Source organism: Rhamphochromis sp. 'chilingali' (assembly GCF_963969265.1).
Source record: "Rhamphochromis sp. 'chilingali' genome assembly, chromosome: 3".
NCBI lineage: Eukaryota > Metazoa > Chordata > Actinopteri > Cichliformes > Cichlidae > Rhamphochromis > Rhamphochromis sp. 'chilingali'.
In genome coordinates this window covers 18,191,792-18,201,988 of record NC_137931.1, presented here as the reverse complement: position 1 = coordinate 18,201,988, position 10,197 = coordinate 18,191,792, and the positions used below count along the sequence as shown (strand labels likewise).

The 10,197-nt window shown below is 39.7% G+C and overlaps 2 protein-coding genes across 4 annotated transcripts; one reads left to right on the top strand and one right to left on the bottom strand.

Annotated features, from left to right (window-relative positions):
* The first annotated feature begins 323 nt into the window (after positions 1–323).
* jagn1b (jagunal homolog 1b) lies at positions 324–3,036 on the top strand. 2 transcript variants are annotated; one of them, XM_080878918.1, is made up of 4 exons: positions 324–455; positions 999–1,096; positions 2,257–2,329; positions 2,400–3,036. In XM_080878918.1, exons 2-4 carry the CDS (start codon positions 1,008–1,010, stop codon positions 2,787–2,789), a joined length of 552 nt encoding a protein of 183 aa, XP_080735044.1. In that variant the 5' UTR covers positions 324–455; positions 999–1,007; the 3' UTR covers positions 2,790–3,036. The 2 variants fall into 2 exon arrangements, with proteins under 2 accessions (XP_080735044.1, XP_080735043.1); XM_080878917.1 differs by having other exon boundaries at positions 2,373–3,036.
* On the bottom strand, positions 2,877–9,878 carry nfkbiz (nuclear factor of kappa light polypeptide gene enhancer in B-cells inhibitor, zeta). Of its 2 annotated transcripts, none has more exons than XM_080878915.1 (12): positions 9,621–9,878; positions 9,092–9,188; positions 8,855–9,018; positions 8,371–8,450; positions 7,725–8,071; positions 6,908–7,013; positions 6,681–6,827; positions 4,968–5,031; positions 4,708–4,877; positions 4,444–4,554; positions 4,120–4,287; positions 2,877–4,031 (listed from the first exon to the last, which is right to left on the bottom strand). In XM_080878915.1, the coding sequence occupies exons 3-12, from the start codon at positions 8,928–8,930 to the stop codon at positions 3,993–3,995; spliced, it is 1,308 nt and encodes a 435-aa protein (XP_080735041.1). In that variant the 5' UTR covers positions 8,931–9,018; positions 9,092–9,188; positions 9,621–9,878; the 3' UTR covers positions 2,877–3,992. The 2 variants fall into 2 exon arrangements, with proteins under 2 accessions (XP_080735041.1, XP_080735040.1); XM_080878914.1 differs by having other exon boundaries at positions 8,855–9,006.
* Positions 9,879–10,197: the final 319 nt, after the last annotated feature.

Sequence of the window (10,197 nt, the reverse complement as noted above, 5' to 3'; positions counted from 1 at the left end):
AATGTTCAGCTTGTCTGGCACTGAAATCACCTTTATTCACTATTCTGACACTCGCATTGAGCTTTAACAGGTCATCTTGACTGTATACATGCCTAAATACATTAATTATTTGTCTGATTACATGTTTCAGTAAAGAGCAATAGAACAGGAGCACCTAATAAAGTGGCCAGTGAGTTTATGTTTAAAATAAAATAGCCTATGACTGCAGCAGTGTCAGTGTGTTGTGATCAGATCATCCAGAGAAATGCAATCTGCTTATCAGAGGAATTAAATGGTTAACATATGACAGTCACAGGAAAGCAAGAAGATAGAGACCAATCAGGGTTTGACACGTCATACATTCTGTCTGTCATCCCTCTTTCCTTGTATGAAGCTGGCCAGCTAGCTGCTCTGTAGCCGTTGTTAACCAGGTTTTTAACGGTTAAATGCTTTTATTCTGTAGCAGAAAATAAAAGGTAAGTGCCGTTGTATATATCAGATGTCTCAACAGACGACATAATGCCATTGCCGGTGGTCTGACTCGTATTTATCTCTCGCTAACACTACTTTTGTTTGACTTACAGTAGCAGTGAATCACTCACAGGCATTAGCTTGCTAGCCTAGCCATTCCCAAACAATTTGTAACTCAACTTATCGACATAAGTCATGGCAGCTGAAGTAAAAACGAAGTATCTTCTGAAACATTTAAGCTGACATGCAGAGTGGGAAACAGGAGCGTACTCTTAAACGCTCCCCGTGCCACATTGGCAGCATTAGCAGATAACTAATGAATTAAACACCTGTATGCCGTGATTTAATAAGAGCAAAGTCCCCTTCCACCCTCGTTTTAGAGCTTTGTCACTTTTACAAACGCAAACGTGAAGCTTTTAAAGTGTAAAATATAAGAGTAACGGTATTGCATGACTGACTGAGCAGTCAGCTCATTGCTGGAAATGACTGGCTTACTGATGTGTAATTAGACATTAGATGATGTTAAACCTGACATGTTTTGCCTTCAGATATCCATCATGGCTTCTCGGGCTGGTCCAAGAGCAGCGGGCACAGATGGCAGTGACTACCAGCACCGGGAGCGGGTCGCCTCTCACTACCAGATGAGGTTCATTTATTTGTCATTAAATGAGCAATAATCCCCAAATTCAACTCTTAAGGAATTATATTTATTTTATTTTTTTAATATTTTAACTTAAGTGCCCAAGTAATTAAACATTAGTAGTGTTTATCTGGAATCACTTTAGTTTTAATTCGTTTAAAAGCTGCTAAGTGTTAACTAGGGCCCTGTTAACTAAACTGATATAGATGACAGTATAAAAATGTATACCTCAGTTCATTCAAGGCTTTCTTTCATCAGTGTACAGTCCTGATCATTCAAATCAAATAATAAAACAAGCTTCACTGTTCTTAAGTATTAAACTACTAATTTGAAAAGCTAAAAAGAGCAGTACAGCTGTTCTAAAACCAGAATGTCAGTAGTATCTCATTTGGCGTCACAACTATCAGCTGGAGAGACTATTCTCAAGAGCTACTGAGAGAGATGCTACAGGAACATGTCAACATGTCCAGCATCTCATGGACTACTTACTGCAGCCAGTCTGTAAGGTAGTATATCTAATTAGGGTGGTGCCTCATCTAATTTGGTGATGTGCAGAAGCTCCAATGGGGACTCTGCTGCCTCCATTCCTGTTCAGCTCATACACGTCAAACTTTCAGGAAAAGTCCAGGTCATGCCTCGTACAGAGATACTGATGATTCTGCAGTGGTTGTATGTATTAGTGATCAACATTTAAAGGAAAAGTTACGCTGCACAACCTGTCTGACCTGGGACGGGATGTGGTCATTATCTCATCTCGTTTCACAAGTTATTATTTGTAAAACAACAAATATGACTTTGAGCACAATGTCGGTCAAGGTGATCATTGTAAGCTTGAATAAATTCTGAGTAATGCTGCAGGAGAAGTCGTGATTCTTTTGAATCATGGACCCACAGGCTTCTTGCAGTTGCGTAAGCTCATACTCCTTCTGGATGGACAAGCCAAAGCAAATACAGCCTTTTGAGAAGTACTGTTTCTGAGACATCAGAAGCATCGGCCTGCTTAAATAAGTATATAGTAATTTATATCTAAGAGATTCTTCTGAGTGAGTGATTTGTTGCTATGCAAAGGTTTCTGTATTTAGGAGACTTTGATCCACTAAATTTTGAGTCGTTTAAAATCTAACATCTGATTGGTCTTTCTTTTATTATTTCTTTTATGTTCACAGTGTTTCCTTGAAGTCTGAAATCCGTAAGCTCAACATTGTCCATCTGCTGATCTGGGTGTTGATGGCAGCTCAGGTAAGCATTCTTGTGCAGAAGCATGTTTTACGTTCTGTAAAAGTTGAATGTGTTTTCATTTCTTTCTCAGGTGACGGTAAGCCAGCTGAACCTGGTGTCCCACAAGGTGGTGGCCTCTCCATACCAGTGGGAGTACCCCTACTTACTGAGCATAATACCCACAGTCTTCAGCTTCTTGGCACTGCCCCGTAACAACATCAGCTACCTGGTCATCTCCATGATCAGCGCCGGGCTCTTTTGTGTGGCGCCACTGATCTACGGCAGCATGGAGATGTTCCCCGTGGCTCAGCAGCTCTATCGCCACGGCAAAGCATACCGTCTCATTTTCGGCTTCAGCGCCGTGTCAGTCATGTACCTGGTGATCGTCATCGCCGTGCAGGTTCACGGCTGGCAGATCTACTATAGTAAGAAGCTGCTGGACCAGTGGTTCACCACCACACAGGAGAAGAAGAAGAAATAAATTCAGCCGAAGCATGCTTAAACTCCAAGGTCAACTAGTTTGAAGGACAAAGAGGATCTTAGAGCCAAATTGCCAAGACTAAGAGACTTTATTGTTGTCCAGCTTGTTTTTTTTTTTCTATATTTATATTTGACAGTGATTACATCATTGTTTGAAGAAAATCAGTCCTTGGACAGATTGTAACCACCACCTTCCCCTCTGTACATGATTTCTGACATTTCATCATTAACAGCAACAAATCCTAAAATGTTTTGTGTACTTCATTACTTTTAAGTACTGAGAAAACGCAAATCACATGCAGTAACATTAATAAAATGTTTAGAAAATTAGAAATTGTAGTAAAAATTCTGGGATTCGGCACCATATTAGTCAAATTTTCCTCCAGGTGACTTCGTCCATTTCTCCAAAATTGGAGTTGGAGGTTTTCCACAATGTGTTGGAGATGCACATAAGACATTAACAGGTGATTGCCCAAATTTAAATCATGCCTGTTTGATTTTTTAATATGTATATGAGGCAGAGTCCCAGAATTCTGTATCACCCCTCCTATTTACAACCATATAGTTGAAACTTAACTAAAAATGTAAAACAAGACAATTCACACATCACAATAGTTACCTTTACAATAACACACAGTCATGAAGACAAAAACAACACAGTGTAATTGCATAGTTAGAAAAAAGTTGGTTCAGTGATTTTTTTTTTTTCCCCACATTTTGCATATCATTATCAAAACATTACCTAGATATTTAGGATTAGAACTCTTACAAAGATTTAAGCTTAGAAAATTAAGTGTAGATTTGATGAGGGATGCACCAGTTGTTACATTTTGGCCCAATATGCCGGGGAAAAAAAGAAATCATTTGATACCTTTCAAAGTACTATCTCTTGATGAGATGGGTAAATATTTTCCACTGCATTAACAAAAGGATTTCACTTGGTGCTAAAATATTCAAAAATTTAAAAAAACAACCCCAAGATTCCTTTCCAAACTCTTAAAACCTGTAAAGAATAATCACACTGACCCTACTTGATAAAAGTAACAAAAATTTTACATAAGTACTTTTTTTTTTTTTTTTTTGTAAGCATTACACCGTAATGAACAACTCGACATGTTTCACTGAAACAACCACCATCTGCCTTGTTTGGCAAATCATATTTATCATACTCAACTGTCTGACTGACAGTGTTCTTCAGCTTTATTTAAGCATTAACATGTTTTCCTTTCAGGATCTGCCGCACCTGCAGGAAAAAAATTTGATTTTGATTTCAGTCAGCAAACAGTGCCATCTGCAATTCCTCCAGCATGTATGTGAAGTGACACCCTTACCTTTTCCCCAGCAGGACCTTCAGGTACCAGCTGAGACGGCAGCTCATTTTCTAAGTTCCTAATCCCAGGATCGGCTCCCTTTCTCATAAGCAGCTTCACCGCTTCGGCTTGAGTTTTGTGATTGGTCAGAGAGCTGACGATGTGCAGCGCCGTGTTTCCACTGAACGTCTGAAAGGAGTGGAAAAGACACCACATGTTACTGTTTGTGTAGTTTTTATGGGCGCAGTTTGGAGCTGTGACAGCTGGGAAACTTTCTCTCTGGTTTCTTGTAAAAGGCAGCAATCCACCCTAAACATATTCTTTGTCATGAAACAGTAGGCATACCTTAACATTTACAATGGACAGCATTGTTGGCTGGTCAAGAAAAATCTTCAGCAGCTCCACATTTGCCTCCTCAGAAGCCATATGGAGAGAAGTCCGCCCACTTTTCAGATCCTGGAGAGATTAAAAATAAACCAAATGAAAACCAGACTGGAAATTTAGATCACTGTATCTTAAACCAAACCACAAGAGACGGGAAAACCCGAGCAGTTTGGTGTGGAGCAGGACCAAGCCAGCTAAATGTTCCCCTGAAGTGGTAATACTTACCTTTGTCCCACAGGAGGCGCCCATGTTCAGCAGAATCTTGATACATTCAAAGTACAAGCGCTTTCGCTGCCCCAGCTCCGCGGTCATGAATGTGCAGGGATTTTCCAGGTTCCTCAGATCCTTCACAACATTGTTGTGAGACAAGACGGCCAAATGAAGAGCAGTCAAACCTTCCAGACACAGAAACAAATTACAGAATTTAATCACAAAAAAGGCATTTAAGCATCCTAAAGTTTTCAGTCACACAAAAACACACTCACCATCGTAACTGAACATTTCTACATCGATCAGTTCCCCATTTCCTTTTAAGGCCTTCCAGATGCCCTGCGGAAATATGAGTGAGATTAAGAAAATATTCTTAATACAACTAGAAAAAAAAAGCATGACTGCAACACTAAATTCTATTCTGACAAAACGTTATTTGGCCTACATTTGTCACAGTTGCAGGGGAAGTGGATCAGAGTCCGGGTTTATTATTAATTTTGGCGCCATGTGATAAGACAAAGGTCTCTGGTACATTTGAGGAAGCAGGCAACGTGTTTCACATTAACTCTCAGCAATACGCATGTTATACATTAACAAGATGAGTTGTGTATCTCTGTTGTCTTAAGGGCTTGAGATGAAGGCCTCTTTTTTTATAGTCTTCAAGACAAGACTTAAAGACTTACTCAATTTCTTGTTTTAGAAGACCTGTCATCCAAGAGCCTTCTTCGGTTAAACCTTTAGTGGGTTTGTTATCATGCAGCCTTAACTCTTTACCCTCTAGAAACCTTACTAGGAGTAACCCTTGAATTTAATGATATATACTGAAGTGTCAGAACTCGTCAATAGGGGTACAGGGGAGGACGTCAAATATTGTCTTTATGGCAGAACTCTTGTTAACTCTTAACAATGAATGGGATGGGTCAGCAATTCTCAGGACACACTCTACGGTAGTAACCATACTAGGGGTTAAAAAATATGGGACTCCGATCATCTTTGAAAACTGAAGTATGTCTAGTTGCCAGTTTCAGCGCCTACAATGACCACTGGATTACTGACCTACACCGATATCTGTCTCCTGTTTAGGTTATGACATTTGATTAGTTCTTTGACACTAAACCCTCTGGTTTTGCTGCTCAGAATCAGAAAGTTCTGTTTCCCCTACTTGTAAGCACTCCATTGAGGAAAGCTGTCCCAATTCTGGCCCTGTGATGCTTAAACGTGGCAAGACTGTCGTCATCTATGCGACTTGGTGTTGTGGTTTCAGTGAAAATCTTCAGACTTTATTATGAAAGCTGAATTATGTTTTACAAAAGAAATGAATCCTGCGTTTGGAGTTTAGCCAGCCTTTCTCAATCCCCAGGTATCACCTAATGCCGTTTTCCATGGGCGTGGCTCATTTACTCACAAGGTGTCATTTGCCAGCAGAGCTTCACGCCCTGGATTGGGGCAATAGTGAGACAGGTGTGCCACTCCCATCTCGCTAGGAGATACGACAGTATCTGTTACTTTGTCCTACTGTTGTATCATGGGAATACTATACTCTGAACAATCACCCTTTTTTACATCTTAAACTTGTGTGTTTAAGCCTGTTGTTGCTATAGAAACAACCACAAATATTTTTCTTATTTTGCATCAACAAGAACACCAGATGCCGTTCTGATGCAATCCCAAAGGGATTAGTGCAGGGAATTTCGTTTGTTAGGTAAATGTCTACACTGTATAGCCACTTTGTATTTGATAGCAGCAATTAAAGTTTGAGAATTTTTAAAGCTAACTTAAAAATTTCGTGTTGATCCAAAGCAATGCTCTGAAAAGTTGCTAGACAGTATAATCTTACACTGCTTAGCAATGGAATGATTTAGATTAAATTAGTGAATATTTGAAGCCTAAAGAGGTCAACTTTAAGTTTATGCTTTAACTTTTAATCAGCATTTAATCTATATATACATATGCAGGTAGGTAGGTAAATACTGATAGTGATTTCTTACCCCCAGAGTGAGATAGTGGCCTTTCTCAGCACACACATGCAAAGGAGCACGGCCCCAGCAGTCTCTCGTGTTGACCTGAGCTCCATGAGCCATGAGGTCTTGGAGAATTAAGTACTGATTGGTGGTAGCCGCGATCTGGAGAGGGCTCTGTGGAAACACAGCTTACAGGTTAATGTGTCTTGATGTATGAAAACCACCATCAATCACAAGCCACTGAATGTCTTTACCTGCCCATTGTGTTCTTTAATGTCCAGAAAGCAAGTTCCAGCCATTTTTGCAGAGAGCACGTAAGCCAGAGCACGCAGACCTTTTGCTACTGCTATGTGAAGGAATCTGGTGGAAGGAGTAAAAAGGTCAGCTGCAGCAGAAATCCACAGAAATGCTGTTCATAGTGTTTGGGTCAGGCTTACTGTACATTTGTGTGATTTCTAATAATTATTCTGCACTTTTAGCCAAGTAGGCCTGTTAGAGCTATTTTCCATTTGCTCCTCAATGATTTCCACCTTTGTCTGCGGTTTTTTTTTTTTTTTTGCTTAATTGTTAACCCTAAAAACGTGTGACTTCTCTACCTGTTATCCATTACCTTTGCATATTATAACCATTTAATCATCTTTTTCCCAACCATTTGAATATTTTGATCCGTTTCAATTGTTTGCTTTTGTCTTTGTAAACTCTTCACCCAATATGTTTATCTAACTGTTTAAAAATCAATGATCCATTCGCTTATTTTCATATTTATGTCACTTTACCGGATAACTGTAGATATTGGAACCTTTTAGCTTTTAACCATTTAGCTATACATTTGCTGGGGGGGTGCTATTTAGCCTTCCACTGTTCTGTTACTTTAACCTGTTTCAGCTGATCAGCCTTGACTTTTAGTAGTTTCACCCATGTAGCTTTTTACTTTGACCTAGCTCTGTCTGCCCATACAATTGTATCTCTACTTTTTAGTTTACTATTTAATCTTCTCACCTAATTCTATGACACTGATCTTTATTCAACTAACCACTGGTCAGGGTAATGCTTTCGTTCATGTATACATACGTGTCACCATCTGAGTCCTGCATGGACAGCTGCTCTAGGGAAATTCCTTCAACTTTGCGTGCCTCCTGCTGTATTTGCCATTGAAACAAGGTCATCCTGCCTTCAGGAGACGGGGTCCTTTGTTCGTGCAGGGGTGGATACTCGAAGCTGTGCTGCATTTGTTGATTTACGAGAAACTCTTGTTTCATTGGAGCATTTTCAGGAGCAGCAGTTGGAAACAGGGTGGTGGTATTTTGACTGACAGGCACTGGAGGGCTTAACTGATGATGATTCACACCAGTGGGAGAAGTTTCGTATTTTGGAGACATGCGTTTATGCTCCAAATTGTAGTTGTCCTGTGAGCAGTTCTGTTAATACAAGAGGATCAATGTCAACTTTTACTAGGAATATTAATAACTGGCTTATTATGGGTTGTTATTATTCATAATAAACACACTCATTTGGGCTGCCTTTACATGCAGACTTTTCTCAACAACTTGTACTTGGCTCTGAATTTTGCCAATTCTTCCTCATACTGGAGGAACTCAAAGCACTGCCATAACTCAAGACTACACGCTCATGTGCACCTTTATAAAGAGTTCAGATGAAGCCTTCTATATGTTCTATTTTCTGTACTTTACTGGTCTACTTGCACTCAGGGCCATACCTGTAGATTTTTACGTTTCATCATTAGCATTTGCTTCACAGTTCTCACCGGTGGCGGCTTCACATCGATGAATGAGCACCCTGTAGTGAAATTAGAAGTTTTACTAGCCTGGACATGAAAGACACACTGTGTCTTTCACGCACTGTAAATATGTGCCACCGCATAAAGCATCAGGTATTTATTCTTCAGTGAAAAATAGGAAACAGTGCATGCAGTAAGGGGGTAAAGTTCATTTATCAATAAAAGCTCTCGGTTGATTAGGTAAGCATTTAGTCATGTGGTGTGCTTTAGGCCTGGCACACAAAGTCAACAGTGCGACTAATTTAACATTCCCAAGTCTGTCTGACTTCCTCGTTCTATGAATCTCGAAAAATAAAACAGGTGGAATAAGGTGTTTGGAGGCAAAACAATGTGTGAGGTTAGAGTTTCAGACTTTTTAGAGCAGTGAATGTGTTATCAGTTTACTGAAATTACACAAACTCACCTCTGAAACTCGAGCCGAAAGGAGAGGCCAGCAGAGTCTGGCCTCCTGAGATTTCAATCCCTCTAGAATCCAGCATGTTTACGGAGTCATTCACTGATTCTCAGCTAGCGTTCTCTGTCAGTTTTCTCTGCTGCTCCCTCCACACACACAACCTGGAGGGTAAACTGCCTATTACTATAAATTTTATGAAAAACAAACAGCAGGTGTGTGATAGTGAAACATGTACAGGTGGCTCACCTTTCTGCTTGTTAACGCAGGATCAGAAACAAGGAACAACTGCAGCACAAAATGCCCCGCAACTGGTTTCCTCCTACACAGGGTTACTGAGGTGTGTCTGTTAAGCATTTCAAAATAAAGGTTTTACTTTATGCATAACTGCAAAACATTTATTCCAACTAAAGCCACCTAAATTCTACTAGTTTATGTTTGCAGCTCAAGGTGAAAGTCGAAATTAAAACACTGAAAACAAATTTATATGCAAATAAAGTACATTAAAGTATTAAAGTAAGAAAAAAGGCTCTAAAAGCAGTTGGATTTAAGCCTATTTAGAAACATAAAAGATTAGCGGCGATCAGTTTATATGCAAATGAACTTTACAGTTTGAATACATAAGCAAACTTATGAACAATGCTGCCTTTTAACACCACTCAGTCCCAAACGCAGTGCAAATTTAAACTAAGTACTCTTCAATTAAAGCAGATTATTATTAAATATGTCCTGTTACTACATTAAACAGAAAACTTCCTCTTAGGTTCCAGAGGCTTACCTGTCAAGTTCTGCGCATCTGCAGGATGAAGACCTGTGTTTTGTTACTGAACACCTGCATATAACTGAAAGCTCAAGCTCTGGATGACTTTAATTTGTTGTTGGAGCAAACCACTCCCCTGTAACAGCCATCGTTTGTTGGGATTTCCCCTCTGGGAGAGGGAGACAGGTTGTGCTAGAATTTAAAAAAACAGATCCTGCGTGGGCGTTATGAAATGCGTGATAAGGCAGAATGGGATGGCAGAAGGACGTCCTTATTCTGAAACAAAGAACAGACAGACAGATTTTTACTACAAATTTCTGCTCAGCTTTTTAATACATATTTTTAAAAATCTGCCTTTTTGTTGGTTCTTTGCCTGCTTCGACTACACTTGATCTGATCCACTTCAAATTTGGCAGGTTTGAAGTGGATGAGATGACTTGTTTAGATGAGCATTTGTCATATTTGTCATACATATAGCATTTGAGTTTTTGAATGTTTCCCATGTGGTGACTGTGCTCTGCTCCACTCTGTGTGGAGAGTATACCTCACCTCTACGTTTAACCATCACCGACAGGTACTGAACTTACCCAAAATG

What these genes read in the sequence shown, in the direction of transcription:
- jagn1b (XM_080878917.1), top strand. Translation starts at nt 1,008, where the DNA reads ATGGCTTCTCGGGCTGGTCCAAGAGCAGCGGGCACAGATGGCAGTGAC. An exon ending in GCCTCTCACTACCAGATGAG is followed by an intron (nt 1,097 to 2,256) that starts GTTCATTTATTT and finishes TTATGTTCACAG; the next exon opens with TGTTTCCTTGAAGTCTGAAA. An exon ending in GGGTGTTGATGGCAGCTCAG is followed by an intron (nt 2,330 to 2,372) that starts GTAAGCATTCTT and finishes GTTCTGTAAAAG; the next exon opens with TTGAATGTGTTTTCATTTCT.
- nfkbiz (XM_080878915.1), bottom strand. Translation starts at nt 8,930, where the DNA reads ATGCTGGATTCTAGAGGGATTGAAATCTCAGGAGGCCAGACTCTGCTG. An exon ending in TTAAAGAACACAATGGGCAG is followed by an intron (nt 6,828 to 6,907) that starts GTAAAGACATTC and finishes GTGTTTCCACAG; the next exon opens with AGCCCTCTCCAGATCGCGGC. An exon ending in AAGGTCCTGCTGGGGAAAAG is followed by an intron (nt 4,032 to 4,119) that starts GTAAGGGTGTCA and finishes TTTTTCCTGCAG; the next exon opens with GTGCGGCAGATCCTGAAAGG.